The sequence below is a fragment of the Solenopsis invicta genome, chromosome 5 (assembly GCF_016802725.1).
Source record: "Solenopsis invicta isolate M01_SB chromosome 5, UNIL_Sinv_3.0, whole genome shotgun sequence".
NCBI lineage: Eukaryota > Metazoa > Arthropoda > Insecta > Hymenoptera > Formicidae > Solenopsis > Solenopsis invicta.
The window spans coordinates 3,284,518-3,311,734 of NC_052668.1; the positions used below are offsets into that span (position 1 = coordinate 3,284,518).

Consider the following 27,217-nt stretch of genomic DNA (forward strand, 5'->3'; position numbering starts at 1 on the left):
TTGTGTTTTGCTTATTTTCCTTGATTGCTTTCTTTATTCGCTGTTGTTGACGAACAGACAGGCGATTAAATGGTTTCTGAAATGGACGATCATAAACCGTCTTTATTGTGAAATAATTTAGGCTGTAATTTATAAAAATAATGTAGTTTATGAAATTTTTAAAAACTGAAATTCTGTAAAGTTTTTAAATATATTGCATTGCAGATTACATTAAGGCAAGAATCAGTTTAAAAAAGAACTACAGGTTCTATTGAGAATTAAAAGAAAATATTAAAATATAAAAGTCAGAACTGAAAAATGTCAATAAACTCGAATTATCATTAATTATAGCTAAATTGCATCACCTGTTTTTTTTATGAAAACCAAAACAAAACAAAACAATACAAAAAATACAAAAAATACAAGAAAATTATTGCAATTTAGTGAAAATATATATTTATCCATCTTAAATTTTATATGTTACAATGTAAAAGAAAACAATATGACATATTTTATAATTTTAATTCAATATAATATTATTTCAATTACATATACTAACTGCATGCTCACCTGTATGACAGAATTGGGGAAACGAGGAATATTGATGCTCGTAGAGTATAAAACTGATTTCACAGGACGAGATATTTTGTCCTTCAAATAACAATTTTTTCTTCTTTGTATAAACATATTTAATAACATTAATCACATTGAATATACAAATATTTCCAAACATATGCATTTATACACATATACTGGGTGTCAGGTAGTGATGCACCGGATAGTGATTTTTACCGGATAGCCGGATACCGGATAAACATATACTCTCACGGCCGGATACCGGATAATCCGGCTGGATATTTTTTTGCCGGATAAACCGGATATTATCCGGCAAAAAATGTTCCAAAAATTAAGTTAAATTATTAATCAAATAAAAAAAAGAAATATTATTTATTTTGATAGAATATGTTTTATTTTTATTTTTAACATCTGAACAATAATTTCAAAAATTAGGCATTTAAATTTAAATTTTTCATTATAAAAATGAGCATTTTTGCATTTTCTGGGAGTAACTTATTCCGATTTTCTACATAAATGTTCCCTGCAGAACTAAATGACTTTTTTGAATTTACCGAGAAGGGTGGAGCACTCAAATATTTTAAAATAAGTTTTTGTAAATTTGAAAATTCGGATTGATGTTGTTTCCACCATGATATTGGATTATCTATTCTTTTTATTAGAGGCAATATCAAATATTTCTGAAGTTCAGTTTGATATATTTGTTTTTTCTTCTTAGATCTATCACTAAATTTTCTTTGAAAGCTTCTCCATCATCTATTTTTTCGGTAAGAGTCGCATTTGAACTTTCAGTGTCTGACTTCGAAGAATTTACAATTTCGTCGTAGCATTTTCATATGTCATTGTGAGCATTATCCAAAGAAGACGAAGGCAACGAGTTTGATGGTTTACCAATACAAAATTTTTTCACATGCTAATCTTCCACGCGAGGTTAGATGTTATGCATGAAATACATAACAGAGCATAAGCATAGCTGATAGCATAAGATTGCGTGGCCAATGAGCATCCAGTATAAAGTCGCCATATTGATATACATAAGATTCTCATTGGTCCAGCGGCCTTATGCTACGCTTATGTGATGTTATTCATTTCAAGTGCTATAGGCTAATCACATCAATTTTGCAACACTGCCAATAAAAATTTTTTATCGACAGTGTTGCAAAATTGATATGATTTATAGTTCCATACGCAAAAATGGATGTTGGTGATGCTAATGGTCGAAAAAAGCCAAGATGGCCGCTCTCAGGCTTTTCTCTGATCGAAATAAGCAATGGTGTTAACCTGTTAACATCAGACTATCCGGCCGGATAAAAGAAAATATCCGGCTATCCGGTATTATCCGGCAAAAGCCGGATAATACCGGATAACCGGATACATATCCGGTATCCGGTACATCCCTAGCGTCAGATAACTACCGCCCCTGGTTTCGTGGATTGATAGATCAAGTAAAACTGAGCAGAAAAGTCCTTTACCATTTTTTAATATTTGCCATAGTTAACGAAATAAAAATTAATAAAGTATGCAAATAAGCGCGTATCACCGCGCGCAAGGACCGCCCGCCAGTCGCTGAGACGTAGGCAGCCGTGGCTGTAGGGGCGGCGCGGTGCGGTGAGGAGGGAAAAGCAGCAGTAGCTGTGGCCTGCAAACGGCGCGGCAAGAAGGGAGAAGGCTGCCCCGGCTGCCTACGTCTCGGCGACCGGCGGGCGGTCCTTGTGCGCGGTGATACGCGTTTATTCGCATACTTTATTAATTTTTATTTCGTTAACTATGGCAAATAATAAAAAATGGTAAAGGACTTTTCTGCTCAATTTTACTTGATCTATCAATCCACGAAACCACGGGCGGTAGTTACCTGACACTCTGTGTATATATATATATATATATATATATATATATATATATATATATATATATATACAGGGTGTTTCAGACCACCCGTACACCCCTTTTCTCTTCGCAGGATTAGGACCAATCAAAAATATGTTCAGACGAAAGTTGTAGGGTTTCAAAAGATCTATTCAATGATCTTATCAGTTTGACCTTGGATGGCGTCGCCAAGGTCAGATCGAAATCACATTAAGTTTTTAAATGAAACACCCTATTTTTGATTCCAGAATCTAATAGCTGGTGTCAAGACCTTTCCAAAACACTACAAGAAAGTTTATTTTCGTTGACTACTTTCCGAGTTGTGCGGCTTGAAAGTTACACTACCGCCAACACCATGTAAATAACTATATAAAATCACGCGTTACGCAGAAAGCCGTGCAGCCGACACAAAGAAAGTAAACACGCGAGCCGGGCCAACAAAAACAGATCATGAAAAATCGTGAAAGTTAGCTGTCGCGACCGTAGATAGTCACATACATATGTATGTCATAATATTATGTAATTACATTATTACTTTAACGGTAGCACACGAGCAATAACGAGCGCGGCTTTCTGCGTAACGATGTCTAACTCGTGATTTTATACATATTGTTATTTGCATAGGATGTAGTAGAGATGTATTCACCACAACGCTATTGTGACTCAACTCAACACGAGTGACAATAACTCTCTCAAACTTGTCACCTACGTCTTCAATAACCGTCATATCAGTATCAATCGCGCAACAAAAATCCGACCCTCTTTATTAGTCTAGGTTTATTTAACCATGTCCTATTCCAATGAAGAAGCATATGATATGCTGCTAATTTTAGGTGAGTGTCGAGGTACATTCATTGCAGCGGAAAGATTGTGGCGGGAACGTTATCCTGATCGGACTCCTCACTCGCGAAATGTTTTTTCACGTTTGGCTAAACGAATCAAAATTAAAGGTGTCGTTCAGCCTCAACATAACAAAGGTACACAAATTCGTCGTCCGATTATGGATGAAAGAACAGTGGAAATTCTTGCATCGACAGAATTGAACCCTTATGATTCTTTAAGACGACGAGAACAAGATTCTGGTGTTAGTAAAATCAGTGTTTGGCGCATTCTAAAAAATAACAAATTTCACCCTTACAGAATGTCTGTTCATCAAGCGTTGAATTATAACGATATTAGACAGAGACTTGTACTTTGCAACTTTATAAGACAGCAACCACTTGATTTCCACTTGAAAATTTTATTTTCTGACGAATGTACACTTAAAAGTGATGGATCTGTTAATACTTGGAACTCTCGTTATTGGGCACAAAATAATCCTCACTGGTTGAGAGAAGTAGATCATCAAACCATTTGGAAAGTCAATGTTTGGTGTGGAATTATTGGAAGTCAAATCATAGGTCCTGTTTTCTTTGACGAAAATCTAAACGGTGATAGATATTCCGCCTTGATAATGACAGATCTTCCTGTCTTACTAGAAAATATTCCTCTGCAATTGCGCCTGAACATGTGGTTCCAACAAGATGCATGTCCGTCTCATACATCGAGAGTTGCTCGTGCGGCATTAAATACTATGTTCCCCGACAAGTGGATAGGCAAATACGGTCCAATCAATTATCCACCCCGATCACCAGATCTCATCGTCCTTGATTATTATTTCTGGGGAAGGATAAAAAACTTGGTCTATCATGAACGTCCGACTACGAGGGATAATATGATTCGTAGAATAAGTGAAGCAATTCGATCCTTACGTGCCGAGGAAATTCTTCGAGCAACCAATGATTTTCAAAATAGAGTTGATGCTTGCATCGCAGAGAATGGTGCTCACTTTGAACATTTAGTCGCTTAACAAAACATACACTCATTCATTCCCGAACGTGAGAGGCAAGGGGACTCACGTGAATCAAGCACCCCAAACGTGAGAGGCAAGGGGACTCACGTGAATCAAGCACCCCAAACGTGAGAGGCAAGGGGACTCACGTGAATCAAGCACCCCAATGGGATGAAATTCTCGTCACGTCCACGTCGTTCATTCTGGATAATGCTAAGCACGGGAAAATGCATACAGTCAATCTGGACATGATTGATCATCAAACATAATCAATCCAGTTAATAAACAAAAGCAGAGTACATAAAACTTTGACTCCCCTTTTCCTCCCCCATACACATACGCATGCACGTATGCACACACCCACACACAAGATTAAATCCGACTAAGTAACCACCACATGGTACATCTTGAGTAATGCTGATGCTGGCGGTAGTGTAACTTTCAAGCCGCACAACTCGGAAAGTAGTCAACGAAAATAAACATTCTTATAGTGTTTTGGAAAGGTCTTGACACCAGCTATTAGATTCTGGAATCAAAAATAGGGTGTTCCATTTAAAAAACTTAATGTGATTTCGATCTGACCTTGGCGACGCCATCCAAGGTCAAACTGATAAGATCATTGAATAGATCTTTTGAAACCCTACAACTTTCGTCTGAACATATTTTTGATTGGTCCTAATCCTGCGAAGAGAAAAGGGGTGTACGGGTGATCTGAAACACCCTGTATATATATATATATATATATGTACAGGGTGTCCCAGACCACCCATCTCACCCGATTTTTTCGTAAACGCGACATTTTAAAGAAAAATGTTTCAGACAAAAGTTTTTTGACTTCCCTGGGGACATAAGATGATGGGAGTACCCCCACTACATGATTTTAACACAGACTTGAACCATTTTTATCGACAGAATCACAAAATGGATTTTTATTCATATTCCGACCAGAATGAATGTGCGTCGTTAGTGCGCCGGGAATTTTAGCGTTATAAGAAAAAGGCCGGCGTGGCCGCTCTCAGGTTCCTCTCTGATATTGATAATATTTAATGCAATTTAATGTATATCAGATATCAAATGGAACTTAAAAATCCGTAAGATATTTAAATAAAAACCTTTAACATAACATTTGCTTTTCTATTACTTTATACAAAGTAGAATGTGGTCACGTAGTATGGTTATGTAGCCCATTCGAAAATTTGACATTTACTGAAATTTCGCGTCGTGTTATCATTGATATCTTAACAACGAGTTGGTAAATCGATATAAACTTTTTTTAGAAATATTGCTCAATATTTTATTTACTCATAAACAAAGTTTCAGAATATTGGCAATGTTGCTTCTTTATAATTTCGTTGATATAAGTGGAAATGTACTTATATCTCCTTACACCATAAGAATACATGCAAAATTTAAAGTTAAATACCTCGTGAACCAGTTAGAGGGTTGAATTCAAATTTTAAACACGTGTTTAGATAATAAATAGAAACGATTTATAAAATTTTTAAGGAATTGTCAATGTTAGACGTTACCGCCAGTACATTCTTAATAAAACATTATCTCTTTTAGTAAAGTGTTTAAAAAATGTGCGACAAAAGTAAAGAAAAGAAGAGGAATGAAGTAATGTAAGAAGGAAGAATGGAAGGAGGAAGAATTGAAGGAGTGTAAAATAGGAAATAAATAGGAAGTAGACAGGAATTAAAGAACGCGAAAGAAGTTAGGAATTTAGAATAGAAAGGATGAAAGAAATTAAGCGTGCAAATGAACACAGGTTTGAAGATCTTTTTAAATAATAGATAAATGTCACATATTTTGACATTTTGTGTTTTAGGAATAAAAATTTTTTTAATAAAACATTTATTTTTTTTTTAGTAAAAAGTTTAGGAAGTTAGAATAGAAAAAATGAAAAAAATTAATCGTGTCAATGAACATGGGTTTGAGGATTTTTTAAAATAATGGGTAAATATCACTTGATATTTTGACATTTTGTGTTCTAAGAAAATATCTTTCCTTTGACATTATTTCTTTTGGTAAGAATTTTTAAAAATATGCAATCAAGAAAAAAAAGAAGTGAAATTCATTAATTTAAGAAGGAAGAAAGGAAGGGAGGGAAGGGGAAGAATCAAAGGAATATAAAATGGGAATAAAATAGAAAGGCGAAAGGAATTTAAGAAGGTGGAGAACGTAAATACTTTTAAATCCTGAATATCTCAGGTGATATTTTGACATTTCGTGTCGTAAAAATGAAAACTTCTCCAATAGAATATTATTTGTGAATAAAGTTTTTTAAAAATGTGAGGTGAAAATATAGAATAGAACACGAATAGAATAATATAAAAAGAAAGTATTAAAGAAGTGCAAAGTGGAAATAAAATTAAATGGAGAAAAAACTGAAGGTGTTGGAGAAAGTAAAGATTTTTAAATGAAGAATAAATGGAGTTAAGACATCAATTGAACACCAGATTAAAGGTTTTTTTTTAAACATGGGCGAATAATACATTATATTTTGTGTTATAGAAATAAAAATTTTTCTAATAGAATATTATGTATTTTAGTAAAGTTTTTAAAAAATGTAAAATAATAAAGAAAATAAAGGAATAGAATAATATAAAATAGAAGGGAGGGAGGAGGAAGGATCAAAGGAGTGTAAAATGGAAATAAAATTGAAAGAAGAAAAGAATTGAAGGTGTTGGAGAAAGTAAAGATTTTTAAATAAAGGGTGAATAAAATTAAGACAGCAGTTTAATACCAGTTTAATGGTTCTTTTTAATAATGGGCTAATATTACATGATATTTTGATGTTTTGTGTCACGAGAATAAAAATTTCTGAAATAAAATTTTAACTTTTTTAGTAAATTATTTTAAAATCTGCAATGACGATAAAAAAAGGAAGAAGAATAGAATAATATAAAATAGAAAGTAGGAAAGAGGTAGAATCGAAGAAGTGTAGAATGGAAATAAAATCCAATGTAGAAAAGAAGGTGTTGGAGAAGGTACAGGTTCTTAAATAAAAAATGAATAAATCAAGATATTAATTAAAAACCAGTTTGAAGTTTTTTTTTTTAATAACTAGACAAGACAAGCGCACGCTACGCGCGCATTACAAAACTTCTGATGTTACATAATTTTATACAAATTTAATGTGACACTATTAACTCCTCAATACACAAAGTCAAAATACACGATCTTCACGATGACAGCCGCTCACGAAGTTAGCGCAACGAGAGAACCAATCGGCATTGCAGAAAAGCAACAACAGTAATTTCGATACATTCGATATATTTTTTACATGCCTTTTTTCAGAAATGATGATGTGCTAATATTATATGATATTTTGATATTATGTGTCATAAAAATAAAAATACCTCTAATAAAATATTATATATTTTAGTAAAGTTTTTTAAAAATGTGTGAAATGAAGATATAGAAAAGAAGAGGAATAGAATAATGTAAAAAGAGAAGATCGAAAGAGTGTAGAACGGAAATATAATTGAATGGAGATAGGAATTGAAGGTGTTGTAGAAGGTAAAGATTTTTGAATAGAATAATATGAAAGGGAAAGAAAGAAGGTGGAAAGATCAAAGGAATTTAAACTGAAAATAAAATAAAATAAAAAAAGAAATTAATTAATTAATTAAAAATAAAATAAATTAAGAGAAGAAATGAATTAAAAGTGTTGGAGAAGGTAAAGATTTTTAAATAAGGGATAAATAAAGTAAAGACATCAATTAACACCAGATTAAAAGTTTTTTTAAATAATGGACAACTATTACGTGATATTTTATGTCATAAAAATGAAAATTTCTGTAATAGAATATTATGTATAATAAAGCTTTTTAAAAATGTGAAATAAAGATATAGAAAGAAGAGGTACAGAATAATATAAAAAGGAAGGATCGAAGTGTAGAATGGAAGTAAAGTTAAATGGAGAAAGGAATTCAAGGTGTTGTAGAAGGTAAAGATTTTTGAATAGAATAATATGAAAAGGAAGGAAGGAAAGAGAAAGGATCAAAAGAGTTTAGAATGAAAATAAAATTGAAAGGAGAAATGAATTGAAGGTGTTGCAGAAGATAAAGATTTTAAAATAAAGGATGAATAAAATAAAGACATCAATTAAACACCAAATTAAAGGTTTTTTTTTAATAATGAGCAAATATTACATGATATTTTGATATTTTGTGTCATAAAAATAAAAATTTTTCTTATAGATTATTATTTATTTCAGTAAAATTTTTTAAAAATGTGAAATGTAGATATAGAAAAAAAGAGGAATAGAATAATAAAAAAAGGTAGGAAAGAAAGAGGAAGAATCAAAGGAGTGTAGAATAAAAATAAAATTACAAAGAGAAAGGAATTGAAGGTGTTAGAGAAAGTAAAGATTTTTGAATAGAGTAATATAAAAAGAAAGTAAGTAGGATTGAAGGAATTCAGTATGAAAATACAATTGAAAGGCAAAAGGAATTAAAGGTATTAGAAATGGTAAAGATTTTTTAATAGAATATTATAAAAAGGAAGGAAGATAGGAAGAATGATCAAAGGAGTTTAGAAATGAAATAAAATTGGGAGAAGAAAGGTGTTGGAGAAGATAAAGATATTTGAATAAAATAATATAAAAAGAAAGGCAGGAAGGAAAGAGGAAGGATCGAAGAAGTGCAGAATGGAAATAAAATTCAATGTAGAAAAGAAGGTGTTGGAGAAGGTTAAGACTTTAAAATAAAGTATAAATAAAAATAAAGACACCAATTGAACCAGTTTAAAGGTTCTCTTCTAATAATGTACTAATATTACATGATATTTTGATATTTTGTGTCATAAAAATACAAAATTTCTCTAATATAATTTTATTTATGTTATCTGTTTCTTTTATTTCAACAGATTGTTTAATTTATTACGTGCATCCCGAATCCTGCAATATAGACTCTAATTCAACATGTGTTACGTGGATCGTATTTCCAGTTATTATTCCCATATAGTCTCCTCAAGTTAGTCATTTATTTTAAATTATTTATGTCTGTTTATATGAACAACACAAAGATCTCTTTAAAATTTCTCTAGTAATTATCTTCTTAAATATTTATTGATACAATGAATATTTAATGTTTTAAAATACTAAAATTATTAAAAAAAGTTTGTAAATAATAAGATGCAAGCACACAAATGTATTAATAATATTCTAGCTCAATAGAGTTTCGAAAACACAAAGATATAAATGGCGAATTTATAAAATCTAATTGAAGAGAAGTTCAACATCTTTAACGACAACAAATATTTTTATATGAATCTTAGAAAAAATTAATATGCTATTTTAACTTGCTTAAATTAATTAAAATTTTATAAATTCGTAATTTTTGTACAACATTCAATATATGTAAAATAAAATAATCTTTGAATACTTATATTATATAAAGGTAAAGATTTGTAAATAAATAACGAAAGAAATTAAAAATACAATTGAATGTAAGTTTGAAGATTTTTTAAATAATGAATGAATATCATATCACATGTTATGAGGTTTTGTGTTATAGAAATGAAAATTTCTTTAATCGAACTGTTACGTCTGGCGAGAAAATTTTTATTTTTTCGCGCCATCCGTACTAATAATATCCTAATTAGAATCCGGAAACATCCTCCGATCAATTAGATAAATCCCGCATCAGTATTTGAAATCGATATCGCTCGATTTCAAATCTCATACGGCTTGGCTACATCGCAGTGCCGCCTCCTCGACGCGCAACACCCGCGAGCGTCCATCGGCGCGAGACAAACATCGTGCGCGCCGACCCCTCGGCTCGCGACCCCCTCTGATACCGACAAGCTCCGCGCGTTGGAATTCTATTCATCTTTCCAATTTAATATAAAATATTAAGAACGACAAATTTATAATTATCGAAACGTGATTCACTCATGGACGCTTCCCACTGCTGCGCCATGCAACTCTGATCGAAACAACTCTAAAATCACGGCCAATAAAAATGCCAAATAATTTTGAATCAATTAATCTCTTACGAACGATAATAAAACCTTAACTTTCTATACGTAAAACTACTGCATGTGCTTGGCGTTATCGCCTCGCACACTCTCAATTCTAATATAAATTCTATTAAATTCTATTAATTTTCTGAGCACTGGATTTCACGTCGGGGCTTGATATGCGGTGCCCCCGCGAGTCGCGATCCCCGGAGAAGTCTACAAGCGCTCACGCGATATAGGCGCAAGCCGCGCGGTCGCGGAACGGGGCGGGTTTCTAAGGGCCACACGTTACGAAAAACTTCGAATTTTCTGCGAACCTGAGGAATTGTCCCGCGACACCTCTTGCCCATATCCTTGCCTATATAAGGAGCGAAATCGGAGCTCGAGATTCAGATCAGTCTTGTTGGTCGAGAGAGATTCGCTGCCATCGGCGACCGCCAACGTTCAGACCTCCAGGTACGATCGCAGCGACGGGAGGGTTTTACTCCTGACGAAGACGTTGGTCTTCGAGGTGACCCCGGTCGGATCGCCTCTTTTCCTCTCCCTCCATCCCACCAGAGATCCTGAGGGTTGAACCACACCTAGCATTAGCTAGAGTGTGGCCTCACTCGTTTCTCTGCTTCCCTCCCCTTCATCCGAGCGTTGGAGAAGACTCGCAAAAGCGACTCTCCGACGTCTCCCCTCTCACCCTCTCCAACGGCGTCGAAGAAGACTCGCTAACGCGACTCTTCGACACCGTCCTTCTTTCTTTCCTATCCCTTCGAGGAAGATTCGCTAGCGCGACTTCTCGACGCATTCACCGTCCCCTCTTTTCCCGAATAATATCCACCTCAAAGGGGGCGTTCTAACGGGTGTCCACTCCAACCCAGCGGATTTGTCTCTCACATCGTATACTCATATTTTTCAATTACTTTTCAATCACTAATTGTAGATTACTAGCGCTGACTTTACCCTCTCTAACCATCTCTTCAAAACGGTAAGACTTACAAGTACTCTTATTCCACACATTCATATTCAAACGTGGCAATCACTCGTAATTAAATCATCATGTTTCTCCTCAAGACAATATGGGCAAACGCAGGGTCCATCGTCTCTCGCTCGATGAAGGGACCTATGGTTATTATCAAAAAGATTCGTACTGCAATAAAGTTATTATTTTCTATGGAACTCACCCAAAGGATATTTAATTTCATGTACTCGCTAATTCGCAAATATATCTACATATTATATTTCTAACCCAATTGTGCTGCTTGTATTATTTTCTTTCTCCTCCTCACCCCGAATGCATGCTCTGTCATTCATCTAACCCCACGCCAAGCTCAATCACGCATGTCCGACCTCCTTCGACTTTAGTAAAAAATTCATTAAACTTTCCCAAATTCACTGCGTATTCATTACACAATTACATATATATATATATATATATATATATATCCTCCCAAAATATCTCTTACAATTAGTACTTACATAAACGAATTGTCGTGCATCGGGGCGTGTCACCGCACGATTCCGAGGCTCGACTGGTGACAGCTGCCTAAACACCAAAGAACCAAAGATCTACGTCCCGGATCGCAACATCGCGAATCCGCGGACGTAACAACTGGTGACAGCGCGGTGGGATAACGAAAATCCAATCGCTAAATTATAAACGTAATTGCCAATAGAATACTACAAAATGTTACGAAAAATTAATCGCCTTAAGAAAATCGTAAAATCGAATACATCGAATACATTCACATAAATTACAAAAAGAATTGACAGAGCAATGAGATTTGATAATTTAACAATTGGTATCAATATAAGATATCGAAAAAATTTAATCGTTCTAAAGAACAATAAAATTATATTCGGAATGCAATAAATAAGAAACTAGTAACGAAGGAATCCCGACAATCCAATCGTTAAAAATTACAGGCTATAGAATACTATAAAAAAATATGAAAAATTAATTATCTCAAAATTGATAAAATCAATTAAAGGTTATTTGGTAGGAAGTCTTTTACGCCTTACAAAAAATATAACAATATAACTACTAATGACAGCGTGGTGTAAAGTTACATTACTAATTAATAAGTTACATTACTACTTAATAAATTACATGCAGATTTTAATTCTTAAATCGAGTCAATTGCGTCGATGCTGCATGATGATACGGTATACACAACGATGTATGATCCATCTGATGGCACACGATATATTCCTTAAAGCACAGTTCTGAAAAATGAAGATACAATATTAACTATGAGTAAAATATACATATATACAATTAAATAAAATTAAGAAGCAGCTATTGCTCACTTTCCCTCTCCTTTCAAACCCTTTGCACGATACTTTCCTTTCAATTATTTCGTCAAACTTGACGCACCTGAAAATAAATCAAGCGTTTAATTAAATACACATATTTTCAATTAAGTAATTGCAAGTAATTATTCAAAATGAGTTCCTCTGAAGACGAGGGAGAATACAACTTTAAAAAGCAAATGAAAGCTCTCAGAAAGCGCGAAAAAGAGCTTACGCGAAGAGCCGACAATATAGAAAGCATGATGAAGATATTTACCCAAACTCTCGCAGGCAGTAGACCTCCTCCTACTTTTACACCTACCGGACAGCCCGAACATGTGCCTCCTTCTTTTTGGTCTCCAGGAGCACAGGGAGATATTCCCTCCGCTTCGTCAATGCCAAGTGCATTTACCTTTCCATCCAACACGCCGTACTCGCGATCGTACATAAGAGACGCGCTCGAATTAGTGCCTAAATACGATGGGCACAATATCGCGGTTTGGCAATTTGCTCGTGCCGGTAAAAGAGCGAAAGAATCAGTCCCTCTTCTCGACGAAGCCCATCTCGTTTGCTCACTAAGAAACAAATTAACAGGACACGCCTACCTTGCTGTGGAGGATGAGGTTCACCTAACAATGGATAAATTTTTAGACACCTTGAAGCGCACATTCGGTTCCGGTAAAACTGCTAATTATTACCGCGGTCAACTCAGCATTATTCACAAAAAGCCCACCGAACATATACTAGACTATATCGGGCGTATCAAAGATTTGAGAACCGCGATCATAGAAGGAGATCAAACAAATTTCGATCGTCAATTAACGGAAAGCGAAATAGCTTCAATCGATGCCCTTGCGTTAGAATCTTTTTACGAGGGATTGCCACGAGAATATCGGGTAGAACTTAAAGCCGAAGGCTATACTAATTTCGCAGACGCTTGTGCTAAAGTAATTATTATTAGTAAACGATTGGAGAGAGAGGAGGCTAGGGAAAAGCAAGCGCGTGCTTCGCGTACAAATCAAAATCAAAGTAAGAATTCAGCGAACCCGCAAAGCAATAATAATAATAATGTTAATAATAATTTTGGTTCCTCTTCTGGAACTCTAAGTAGCACCGAACAGAAAATGTGTAGCTATTGTAAGCGTTTCGGGCACCTGATTAACGAATGTCGTACTCGACATTAATATGGTACTCGACAGTACCATATTAAAATAAATAATAATAACACTGGTGACGGAAATAATAATTATTGCGCTAACCAAAACAGTAACACTAATAATCCCACGGCACATAAAGCCGGCAATTTTTCGGGAAACCAAACAGAGGCCTCGGCCAACGGGACATCCCGAGGCCCAGGAAATCCTCGTCCCATCCTCGCGGTGGAAGACCCCCCTTCTACGTCATCAGGAATTACACCGGAGATATTCCCTCCGCAAAGGTCGAGTCCCCTTCTTTTCGCGGACCGATCGCCTTTATGGTGGACACCGGAGCGCACCCTAATATCATTAAGAAAGGATGTGTTCACGGTGACATCACTACTAACGATCAAGAGATTTTACAACTAACAGGCATAACTGAAAATGCCGTTAGCACGCTAGGCTCTATCGAAGCCCATATCTTAGAAACTCTAGTGAAAATTCACGTCGTGCCAGATAAATTTCCAATGACGCAACAAGGTATTCTCGGCACGTCATTTTTCAAAGAACACGACGCCTGTATCGATTACGCACAAAGAAATCTGACTTGGCGTAATTGTTATTTTCCGTTTAAGAAATATGAAACTATTGTCGTACCTCCGCGTACTAACACGGGATTTGTAGTTCTAATCTCAAACCCGGAAATTAAAACAGGGTATATTCCTCATCTAAAAATTTGCGAAGGAGTATACGCCGGAGATTCATTTGTAACTTGTATTAATGACAAGGCTTACATACGAATAATTAATACGCTCGATCACGAGATCGAAGTTCTGATACCTACCCTGCGAATCAAAGAAGTCGCTCAAATTGCTGATAAATTACCGACCTCTACAGAGACCGAAAACACTCCATTATTAAACCAGAATTCTCCTGAAAATAAAAATCATAAATCCTCTGAAAATAACATAATTAATACTACTACTAATGCAAACAATTACATTAACAAAACAAATGTTCCTATTAATACTAATGGTGATAACAGTGACGATACAAATAACACTGGTGATAACGCCACAAACACTAATACTAATACTAATAATGATGAATCGCTCTCTCTTGCCAATCCTCCTAATTTCTACAATGCATCTTTCGAATGCACTTTTATTACTCAAAATACTCTACTCCATGCAGAAAGCATGCGAGCCCAGACGGGCCCCTTTCACAAAAAAGAAAGCGCGACTGCCCTCACGGGACCTTCTTTTTCTCACAAATCTAGCCCAAGCGGCATCTACTCTAATCCTACGCTGGCACCACAGAGTGCACCAGCTCCCTCCCTTGTGCCATGCAGAGCACTCCCACAAGAAAAAGCGATTCATAACATAAATAATAATCAAGCAATTTCTATTATAAATACAAAGGAAATTGCCGTTACTAAAAATAAAAAGATTACGCGTAGAAATATCACCATCACTCAAGGTCGCACGATAAAACCCAACGAAAAATTTGAGAATTCTGAATTAAACAATTTTAAAATAAATCCTGGTAGAGTATCTATAATATTACAATCACTCCGACTTCAACATTTGACTTCTCTCGAGTAGGAACACATTGTCACACTAGTTAAAAATAACTCAGATAGATTTTACATACCTAACGACTATCTCGGTCAAACTCACGTAGTAACGCATAAAATAAGGACTACAGATGATGTACCAATACACACAAAACAGTATCGATTTCCTCCTATACATAAAGACGAGATAAATCGATAAGTAAACCAACTTCGCTCAAATGACATTATAGTACCTTCCAACTCTCCATATAATTCACCTGTTTGGATTGTGCCAAAGAAATCTGATTCAACGGGTAATAAAAGATGGCGAATGGTCATCGATTACAGACGGTTAAACGAAAAAACGATCGGAGACGCGTATCCGTTACCGAACATCTGCGATATCATGGACCAACTCGGTGGTTCCAAATATGTGTCGATACTCGATTTAATTAGCGGGTTCCATCAGATACCCATGGATCCCGCCGATGCGCATAAAACCGCATTTTTGACACCGCACGGGCATTATGAGTTCTCGCGAATGCCTTTCGGTTTGAAAAACGCCCCAGCCACCTTCCAGCGATTAATGGACCAAGTTTTAACTGGCTTACAAGGGGTCGAATTATTCGTGTACATGGACGATATCGTGGTATACGCGAGCTCGTTACAAGAGCATGAAATAAAAATGAATAAGTTAATGGACCGTCTGCGATCCGCAAATCTAGTGCTTCAACCGGATAAATGTGAATTCCTCCGTCGCGAAGTGGCATATCTCGGTCACATAATCGGAGAAAATGGCGTACGCCCAGATCCGCAAAAAATTTCCGCAGTACAGAATTTTCCAGTTCCAAAAAATATAAAGAATGTTCGGCAATTCCTTGGATTGGCCGGCTATTACCGCCGCTTCATTCCAAATTTTTCGAAAATCGCCAAACCGCTATCTAATTTATTAAAAAAAGATGTAGTTTTTAAATGGAACGATAATACGCAAGAAGCGTTTAATACTCTAAAAGAATTGTTATGTAAGGAACCAATTTTGCAATATCCGGATTTCGATCGCGCATTTGTCCTTACAACAGACGCATCAAATTTCGCTATCGGTGGAGTACTAAGTCAAGGCGAAATAGGCCACGACCTTCCGATCGCCTACGCGTCAAGAGTGTTAAACTCAGCAGAAAAAAATTACTCTATCATTGAAAAGGAACTCCTTGCTATCACGTAGGGGAGAGTGGGCACCCTTGAACCACGTTTTTTCAAATGACATTAAAAATGGTTTTTAATAACTTCATTAGAATATAAATGGGACTATTCGATGCTTAATATAATAAACTTTGTTTATAAATGACTTAAGAAGTAAATTTTCAGAAATATTTTGCAAAAATATTGATATTTCGAAATGCTGCGTTTGTCACAGTGGACCCCACGCGTGGGGTCGATTGAGTCACAGCGTAGGGTACACTGTGACATGCAATGTGAAAGGTAGGGTACCCTGTGACATGTAATGTGAAAGGTAGGGTACTCTGTGACACGTAGAAGAAATCTGTTTAAATCCTGTTTATTACAGATTTTTATAAAATCCAACATAGTAATCGGCAATATATTATTATATTATAATATAACATTTGGTTTATGCGACTAGACTTATAATCTAAGACGTATTGCATTTCAAGACGTATTGCATTTAGTTTTATTGCTTAGCAGCAGTTTTTCGGGTCGTCTTTTTTTTCGATGCAGTCTTAGGCTCAGTCTTAGATTTCGCAACGAGCGCCGCACTCCTTTTACGCTTATTCTCCTCGATTAATTCTTTTTTTATGAGTCTGGCATTCATCTCTTCACATAAAGAGTTCTTAACAGGGCTGTCTGTTAATATTGCACTACGGACTCTCTTTCTGTTAACACCCTTTCGTGGTGCAGCTTTTGGAAACGGCCGTACATCCTGAGATAAAACGAGGTTCTCTTTGTTACCAGCTTTTACGCTATCAATTGCGCCTGTTCTAACTTCGCAAGGCATAGGAACTTCCGGGTTTAATACCAAGACGTCACTAACACCAAGCGTCATGGTTGGTAAATTAAGGTCGATCGGCTCCATCGAAGTATTTAATACAATAACGTCGTTGGAGTTTATAAGTTGAGCTTTATTATTAGGCAATTCGATAACATCGAGATTAGGATCAATATTCCTGTTCGAAAGAAGACCGGTATTTTCCGACGCAGTATCAGTAACCGCAGGATCGGGCCTATTCGTAACAGAAGAGCACAGGAAGTCGGAGTCTTTGAATACATTTTGATTCAATTTCCAAATACCGGTCGATTCAAATCCTTTCTTAATATTATCAGATGTGAAAGCCGAAGGATAAGCGATTCCAAAAAGTTCCGCCACTTCATAAATAGAAATTGTTTTGCCCGGATTACTGATCATCCACTCGTTACAAGCCGCGTTAAAAGCACTTTTCAAGGACTTATAAACGGTACGGTCAAGTGGTTGTAGTTTGTTAGAGGTATGCGGAGGCAGAGTCAGAAGGATGATTCCATTTTGTTTACAGAAATCTAAGCTCGTTATGGTGACGTGTGATTCGTGGTTATCAAGAATGAGTAGAACCTTTTTCTCTATAGACGCACGCGCGTATTTTTGAAAATGCTCCAAAACTTCAACAAACAGTTGGCCATTCATCCAACCGCTTTTGGATGCTCCCCCGCTAGAGCCCGGCGGAGCCCCTTTCAACATGTGCTGTTTGAAACCTACGCGCGGAAATACCATGTAAGGAGGAATCGAGTTTCCGTTAGCCGCAATAATACCGCACGCCGTAACCAAAGTTCCCCGCTCACCCGATGTCACTTGGCCTACTTGTTTTTGTCCTTTTGGAGCGATAACATTGGGTGGATTGTGAACCGTCGACAGAGCAGTTTCGTCTAAGTTATAGATTACAGCGGGCGATAAGTCAGCTCCGAGCTGTTTATACGCGGACTCTAAATTATCGAAAAAATCGGTAACTGAAGTACGATTGAAACTAGTGGACCGAGCTAAGCTAGTTCCTTCAGGTTTTCTTAGCGAAAGCTCAGAATGCCTTTTCATAAAGCCATAATACCAGTCGACACCGGCAGACTGTTTTTCTTGCCAATTCTGTGGGCAATCAAGCTTGTTCGCAACAGCTAGCTGGTATGCTAATTGCATAACTTGCTTGCGAGTTAATCCATGATGCATTTGGGATGCAGTTATTAGGTATTCTTTCAGATTTTCTTCAATAATAGGTAAGAAGACCACTTTTGTTGCGTAGTTCGGTGTGAGTCTCATACATCTACGCTCCTCCGGTGCAGTCTCCTTATACTTTTTGACATAGCGTTGTAAAGTTGTTCGGTTTATGCCCAAGCTCTCTGCTGTAACTCGAATACTCCACTCATCATCGACAACTTTGCGAATCCCCAGCTCCATCGTAGCGGCGTCAACAGTCTGCCGGTCCGTTTTCTTCTTTCTCTGTCGCGGCATGTTTTTCAACGTAATATATTAACTCCTCTCTCTACAAAAAGGACAAACCAAGACTGTGCTAGAGAATCAATTTATCAATAATCGTGTCATATTTGTTTCATCAGATGACCTAAGAAATTGAAAACTGAAAACAAAGTCCTATAACCTTACTTTTTATCGTAACCTAGCAGAGATCAACTCACAGCGACTCGATTACATGTGATCTGTAACTAAAGGGTGAAAAAAAGAGAAAATGAAAGTGTGGATGTGATTATCGATGGAAATTATTTCATTTTATAGGAAAATTTAGGCACTAACATTTACTATTCCACGATCGAAACACACTACGGAAACTCGCGCTGTCACGTACCTAGGTTAGGTAGTTCTGTAAGCGTGGCACAGAGGACCCCATCAACCTGCGTCACATTGGACCCCACTAAACATCGATATTATTTATCGTAAATATTTCAGATACAGAACAATTAAACGTTTTTGTGCGCACGTTGGTATTGAACCTAGATCCCGACGAACGTCTTATGAATTTTTTTTTAACTGTAGAATTCCTAGAAATCTATACATATCAAAAAGTTATGACAAGTAAAAATTTACTTTGCAAGGCTCCAATTACATATCTGCCTTTAACTAAAGTATACATGCTTATTTCGGCATAATTTTTTGATGGAAGTTATATATTTTGAAAACGAAAGTTTTCATACCCACCGTGACAATTTTGCAGAACGTTAATACAGAAAACTTGCACTGTCACATTGGACCCCGTGGCTCAAGGGAGCCCACTCTCCCCTACTGCGTAAACCATTTTCGTCCATATCTTAACGGTAGAAAATTCACTCTAGTAACTGATCGCCAGCCATTGACCTGGCTGCATATTATGGTATTGACATTTTATTTTAAGAATTACTATTTTATTAACCAAACATTATCTGTTTTAGTATAATAAAAATTTTTAAAAATGTGTGAAATAATGTAAGGAAAAAGAAAGAAGAATTGTGAGAGTGTAAAATAGGAAAAAAGTAGAAAGTAGAAAGGATTTAAAGAAGGCTGAGTTTTTTAAATAAAGGATTTATAAAGATTTTTAAATAAAGGACAAAAGAAATTAAGAATGCAATTGAACACGAGTTTGAAGATTTTTTTAATGACCACGTATATTTCAGAAAATAAATTTCAGAGGAGAACTTTTTATTATGATATCTCCGTCCGTAGAATACGGACAGAAAAAATAAAAACATTTTCATTATAAACTTTACCCATCGTTTGAGAGTATTTAAAACTTAATCGATTCAGAAGTTATTGAGATATAATAATCTCGTGTGCTTGGAAGTTGATTACTTGTGTATAATATTTGTTTTTAATACAAAAATGTAATCGTATCACGTGCTAAGTATAAATGTTAATGTATATTAAATAATTATAAAATAAATTATTATAACATGTTTAAATTTTAAGTTTTGTGTAGATTTTGGTAATATAAACAACATAAAAGAGTTGTACATACGGGTATCTATTACAAGAACGTGGTATTAACGTATACTATTAATGATAATTTTATAGACATTTACCTTATCAAGAAACAATATCTTTTAAATGTTTTTTAAATATTTAAAAAACGTTATAATAAAGATTAAATATTTAAAAAACATTTAAAAAACATTGTCTACTGATAGGGTAATAATAAATCATATTCTATTTTTATTTACTCATAATCATCAAAAAAATGATCCGTCATTTGTCATCGTCGACTCTAGTATCCTTAATCATAAATGTATAATTTTTGAAATTTTTATTATTTATATTTAGTTATATGTAAACACGAAATTAAATAAATGGCGTGCGCGTAGCGCGCGCTTGTGTTGCTCTAGTATAAATAAAATAATTAAGTTATGTTAAAAATATAAGAATATAGTATTTAAATTAGCAATGCTTCAAAATATTATAAAAAAAACAGAAGAGTAACTGAAAAGTAACTTTTCGTTACTTTTTCATTAACTGTAACTATAACGAATTATTTTTTAAAGTCAGTAACTTGTAATGCTAACAAGGGGAGCACCAGACATTGTCCCCTCCGATTTCGTTGAACTTTATATATGTTATAAACCTATCCTCCCACTTCATCCTAAAGTAATAGGACCCGCTTCTCAAGCATTCGCGAAAAAAACGCGTTTAAAGATTTACGTGTGCGTAATGTACCGTGTAGTAAGAACAGATTGACACCTAAGCGGCGTAGCCTAGTCGGTAAGGCGCCTGACTACGATGCTGCATATTACTGGTTCGAATCTTACTTTTTTCATTTTTTTTTTTTTAATTTCCTTCCAACGTACTATTGTGTGTGGTGTATGTTTTTCAATATTTAGTCTATAAAATAACTGTTTTAATTATACAATTAATTATATTTCAGAAATTATAAAATTCATCTATTCATTAAAGTTTTTAAGGTTTTGTGAATAAAAAATAATATAATTTTATTATATAATTTTAAAATGTGTTAATAAAATATTATTAATTATGTGTTGAAATTTATTTTTTATTCAATTAAACATATTTTAAATTATTTTTGCCACGATTTTTTTTCTTGTCGCAACGAATTTCGGCTACACAGACAGTCCCTTTTGGCAAGGATATCTGTGTAGTTATACGCGCGCTACCTGAGAACTTGTTTTCTTTGTAACACTATAAGGTCGTTTAAACGGTTTTGAAACTGTTGGGTTCATTCGAGCAGTAGCTAGCGTTCAGAGCATACCGTGTATAAATTGCAGTGCGAATATATCATTTATAAAAATGCAAGAACCAACAAGTTCCAGTGCAGAAGAAAATATTTCAAGCCCGGAATCTCCGCCGAATGAAAATGAAGTAATGAAAAATAACCTAACAAACGCTCTTATTTATTGCAAGAGTTTATTAGTAGCAGAAAATCTGCTAACTAATACTCCATCAACTGAAATATCAGAGGCTTCCATTGCTATGGGTACAGAAATTTTCAAAGAAATAATATTCATGCTACAAGATCGCAGAATAATTATAGATGATAATCTTATATGTGCGGAAGAAATTGATATTGTCAATCAAGAAGAATATGAAGAGGTAAGTTTTGAATTTTTGTTGATATTTTAACTTTTTTTTGAATCATTAAAGTTGACATACAATTAACAACGTAAATGTGCTTTATTTATAGTGTATACTTGAAGAATCTGATAATGAATTCCAACCAGAATTGTAAGTTTTTCACGATTATAAAACGATTCCTTTTGCGTATAAAGAAAAAACGGTTGCTCTTGCCGAGATTCATCCTAAATGGAGCATAAAAAATTTGCAAAGAAAAGGTTGCCACAAATTAAAAGATAGAAGAATGCTGCGTGCATGGAAAGAAGACGTCAAAAGAGGAGGAATATCAATAGATAAATGGAAATATATTAAAATGCAGACATTCGAACACTTTCAGGAAGCAAGAGAGTGTCTTAAGCAGGTATAATTTTACACAATATTTCTATATTATATTATAAAATTACAAAGATTTCAAAAATTTAAATTAATATTTACATTAATTTTCAGATAACAACGAGAACTTTACAGCAGTGGGCAATGGCGATAGCATTTCCATTCATTAATGATGCCTTTAACTTCTCTGCCAGCAAAAGTTGGATCAACAGATTTAAGAATAAATACAAAATACGGCAACAAACAATTACAAGGTATATTAGTAACAGAGAACATGCATCGTTAGATGAAATATTGGAATCAGCCGAACGATTCCAAATACAAACAAAAGCAATTATGCCGGAATATGATTCTGATTTTGTTATTAACACGGATCAAACAGGCTGTCAATATCAAATTACATACAATAGAACGCTTGCACCACAAGGTTCAAAGACTGTCCTGATTAAAAAGAAAAGCCTGCATGATATCTCTCACTCTTACACAGCACAGTACACTATTACTGCTTCGGGAAAAATATTACCTGTCGTTTTTTTATGCATGCAGGAATCGACAGGAAAATTTGGTCCTTTGGTGCAAAAAAAAAATTGATCATTTAATTGCAGAATATAAAAATATGTTTTTGTAACATGTTCGAAATCGGGTAAATTGACAAAAAATATATATACAGATTATTTAAAATATTGTTTATCGCCTTATGTTGCAAATAATAAATTTTTATTGTTGATTGATTCATGGGGAGGTCAAACGGATATGACATTGTACGACGATATTTTCGATGATGAAGTAGGCAGAGCATCATGTACTGTAAAAGTAATTTCTCCTAAATGTACACCTCTTTGTCAACCATGTGACGTTTATTTTTATCGGCAAGTCAAAAATTTTATTAAAAAGTTGCAAAATTGTCCCACTTTATTACAACAACAACGAGAAATAGGTGCTCGTGAAGATGCTATTAAAATACATTCTTTGTTATTGCATCAATTGAGCGCTCCCGTTTTTAAACCGATGCTTTTATACGCGTGGTACGCATCAAAATTAATAGAAGAGAGACCGATATTTCTCAATATAAACGAAATATGTTTTTCTATTTCAATAATTAAAAAATTGTGTTTTTGTAAAAATGTGGGCTTCATTCAATATGCTCATTGTAAAAAGATATTATGTTTTGTATGTTTCTATGATGAATATCACCCCAAAACATGTAACTCATCCGAAAATGAATCTCATTCCGAAGATGAGCAATAGCTTAATTAAATATGTTTATTAAAAACTTGCTTATTAAAATCTTATGAATAATGTTATAGAAGATTGACTTTTTTATTGACTTTCTCCTCTTATTTTCCTTTTTTTTTCATTACGTATCATAAAATATTTTATTTTCTTCCTTACTTTCCTTTCATTATGTATTATAAAATGTTTTATTAACTCATTCTAAAGTTACATAAATTTTATTCACAAAACCTTAAAAACATTAATAAATAGATGAATTTTATAATTTCTGAAATATAATTAATTGTATAATTAAAACAGTTATTTTATAGGCTAAATATTGAAAAACATACACCTCACACAATAGTACGTTGCAAGGAAATTAAAAAAAAAAAAATGAAAAAAGTAAGATTCGAACCAGTAATATACAGCATCGTAGTCAGGCGCCTTACCGACTAGGCTACGCCGCTTAGGTGTCAATCTGTTCTTACTACACGGTACATTACGCACACGTAAATCTTTAAACGCGTTTTTTTCGCGAATGCTTGAGAGGCGGGTCCTATTACTTTAGGATGAATTAGTGAGAGGATAGGTTTATAACATATATAAAGTTCAACGAAATCGGAGGGGACAATGTCTGGTGCTCCCCTTGTAAGTAGTTATTTTGGAAGAAAGAAACTGTAACTGTAACTAGTTATTTTTACAACTTTTCCAACCCTGTGAGAAAATATATGTGAATATATTTAGAACAACTTGATTTATTGCTCGTTATTGGCCCGTTTTTGTTGTTACAAATAATTAATGTTTTGATTTTGTTACGCTGAAGGTGACTCCAAAGCTTGAAACGTACGGTGTTACGTCCTGCGGAGTAATGATTCTTTTCCTTCATAACCAGCGGATATCGTAATTAATAGGGCTGAGCGGTGATGATTCACCTATTATTATAATCTCACTCCGATTCCAAGAATACGGTAACACTTACAGCAATAATCAGATGTCACGAATTAAGAAATTATAAATTCACCAATCATGGGGATTTAAGATGACACCGTCGCTCGACGTCGGAAACACCAAAGGTAGTAAAATCAGGGAGCTGGAAGACACACGTGTGCACCCTTTCGGGTTTTAAATACCCGGCGCCCACATAGCAATAAATTAATAAAATTTTAACGTGTAATGCTTTCTCGGAGTTCAATTGTCAAACCTGCCGCTTTCTCAGGATAACAATTACCGAGGAATATAAAAAAAATCGTAAAACCAAATATTGCACGTGGGCGCATTAATGAGTAAATTGGTGCACACGGCCCTTGATAGGACAGAGGGAATCATAAACGAAAAATAGTATAAATAGGCGCGTTTTCTAGCGGAATGAGTAGTCTTGATTCTTGCTCAATCCGAATCACAGTTCCGTGGCATCTTGTATGTCTGAGTTCTGTGACTCTCAAATCCGCGGTCTTTAAACTTATACGGAGCGTAAGTCTCAGTCAAAAAAAAAATGCCATTGTAAAACGAGGCTATTTGGGATCTCCCGAACATAATGCATCAGACGCAGAATCCTTTTGACCAGATCGGCCGTCTCCCGCAGAGTGCACCCCAGTTTGGAAGCTTGCGGCTCCGAGACTCCTGCATTGTCTGCAACACCAACATTACCAACACTAACACTACAATCACCAAGTAGTAAGCCCCAAATCAACCGTTTATTTCTTATTTTGTTCTTGTTTTCCGACCACCTTTTCTCTCTCTTGCGAACGACATTGTTATACATGGTCCATTATAAAAGTAATGCACATTTTCTGGGAAAAATAGATTTATTGATCGTGCCGGTACAAATGCTTAAAATTCTTTAAAATACTCTCTCCCAGCATCGATACACTTGCGGAGACGTGTCTGCCAGGCCTGGAAGGCACCCTGAAACTTTTCGATAGGAATGTTTCTTAGGAACGTTGTAACATGCTTTTGGATATTTTCCACGGACTCCCAATGCTTTCCTTCCCAGACGAATTTGACTTCGAGGCAATCCGTGGCTTTCTCCCTCATTTTGCTCCCTATTATTTAGTTCCTAAGCTTATATTCTTAAACCACTTTCGCCTTAACACTGCGGTTTTAAATGAAATTCCAACCTAACTACATACACATACGTGCGCACATATACGCCTTAGGAAAAATTAGAAGTTGTTATGTAAATAACTAATAGTATAAGAAAATAGTATTACTTGCTATAATTTTAAACTAATAGCGTTAGATAGTATAATTATCAATTATAATAATACAATCCTTAATCTAATCTGTTCTTACAATTAGTTAAACAATATAATTTTATTTGCTTCTCTGTAATTGTGACAAAAAGAGCGTTAAGTTGATTCGTTAAGCAATATTATTGAAACGTTTGAGTCTTTCTTTTTTTATTTCAACCAACATATTTATAAATATGGAAAGATTAAATTATGCATTAAATTAAATAACATGGTAACCTCTCATTATTGTCATTTTGAATATATTATTTATAATTTAGTGTAATCTGTTTTTGTTCTGACTGTATAATGTTTAATTCCTTGTTCACCTTATGTAATCGCGATAACAGAAATTTAAACTAAATTATAAATGACTTATTCTAACAATATTATTTAACTTAAACATTAAGTTAAATAATATTGTTAGAATAAATCATTTATAATTTAGTTTAATCTGTTTTTTTTTGCCAATAATATAATGTTCAACTCCTTCTTCTCTTTATGTAATTACCACAAAAGAAACATTAACTTGATCTGTACATTTTTTTTTTTTTTCTAAATATTATCATAGAAATGTTTAATAATTTTAAGTGCCATAATTTCGAAAATAAAAATGATAAATGAATGATTTTGTAATTTTTTATTATTAATTTAGAATAAATCATTAATAATTAATTTGTCCTGATTTCTTAACCACGACCACAATCCTTCGCTCTCAATAAGGTAAGCACTAGGTCCGATCCCGAGGTAAAACAATTAGATTTGTTGCCTCAAAACAGGACCGAGGGATGCGGAACGCCCGGATATTTTGTCGTTGGGCCCCATTGACCTATATATCCCGGGTTGTCGACGCGCACCGTTGTGCCGCTTGCCCTAACCAAACATGCACCTTCTCAAGTCGTTGCATCTTTTCCTTCCTTACCCAGATTCTATTCAGCTATTATTCGGGTTGGACGTAACAACGGAAAATGTAGAAAATGTCAAGAATATTGTGCATTAAATATATTTGTTTTCACGATACATTAACCGCGCTGGATTCTCACTTGCCTTGTATCTACTACTGTTTGTTAAATCTCGAAAATCGTTTACTCAAGTTTAATTGTTTAAATATGAAGTTTCAACTTAAACGTTGAATTGACAGATTTTTAAAGTTTCTTTAACTTTCTTGTCTTATACAGTAAAAAAGTACATCTTGTTTTGTTCCTTAAAATTTTGTATCTTTGATACTTTGTAGCTCGACAAAAGAATTCTTTTTTTGAATAATTCAAACAAAGTTTCATAAACTAAAACATTTTGCCTACAGAATGCTTTTTTTCAAACTTTCTCTACGATTTCTTTTTTAACCAAGTTACGCAACTTTGAAGCTAAACTTGCATTTTTACAAATGATATCGGTATTACGTAAAAAAATCATCGTAGATAAAAAATGAAAAAAGCATTTTAAAGCTCGAAGTTTTAGCTGTAACATGCTATCAATGGTTTTCAAAAATTTTCTCCATTTCTCAGTGCTATGCCCGAAAAAAGATACACTGTTTTTTCCTTAAAGTTACTTATTTTGGACAGCCTGTAGTTCAATAAAAAAATTTTTTTTCGACAAATGCAATGTAAGTGCCATAAAGTATAACATTTTTTTTACAAAATGCTTTTTTTTTTAAATAAAATAAAGAATAGT

The 27,217-nt window shown here is 34.5% G+C and overlaps 2 protein-coding genes across 6 annotated transcripts in view; both read left to right on the top strand.

Moving 5' to 3' along the window:
- The window catches only part of LOC105197158 (Bardet-Biedl syndrome 4 protein homolog), a 184,678-nt gene that overhangs the window by 86,310 nt on the left and 71,151 nt on the right, over positions 1–27,217 (top strand). The gene's annotated exons all lie outside the window — the stretch shown is intronic.
- On the top strand, positions 21,117–24,854 carry LOC120357895. The gene is made up of 3 exons (XM_039449768.1): positions 21,117–21,749; positions 21,841–22,131; positions 22,218–24,854. Exons 2-3 carry the CDS (start codon positions 22,015–22,017, stop codon positions 22,692–22,694), a joined length of 594 nt encoding a protein of 197 aa, XP_039305702.1. The 5' UTR covers positions 21,117–21,749; positions 21,841–22,014; the 3' UTR covers positions 22,695–24,854.

Bases quoted from the DNA above. Each gene is read 5' to 3' on its own strand.
- LOC120357895 (XM_039449768.1), top strand. From the start codon at position 22,015: ATGCTGCGTGCATGGAAAGAAGACGTCAAAAGAGGAGGAATATCAATA. The intron at 22,132-22,217 runs GTATAATTTTAC...ATTAATTTTCAG, and splicing joins CAAGAGAGTGTCTTAAGCAG to ATAACAACGAGAACTTTACA.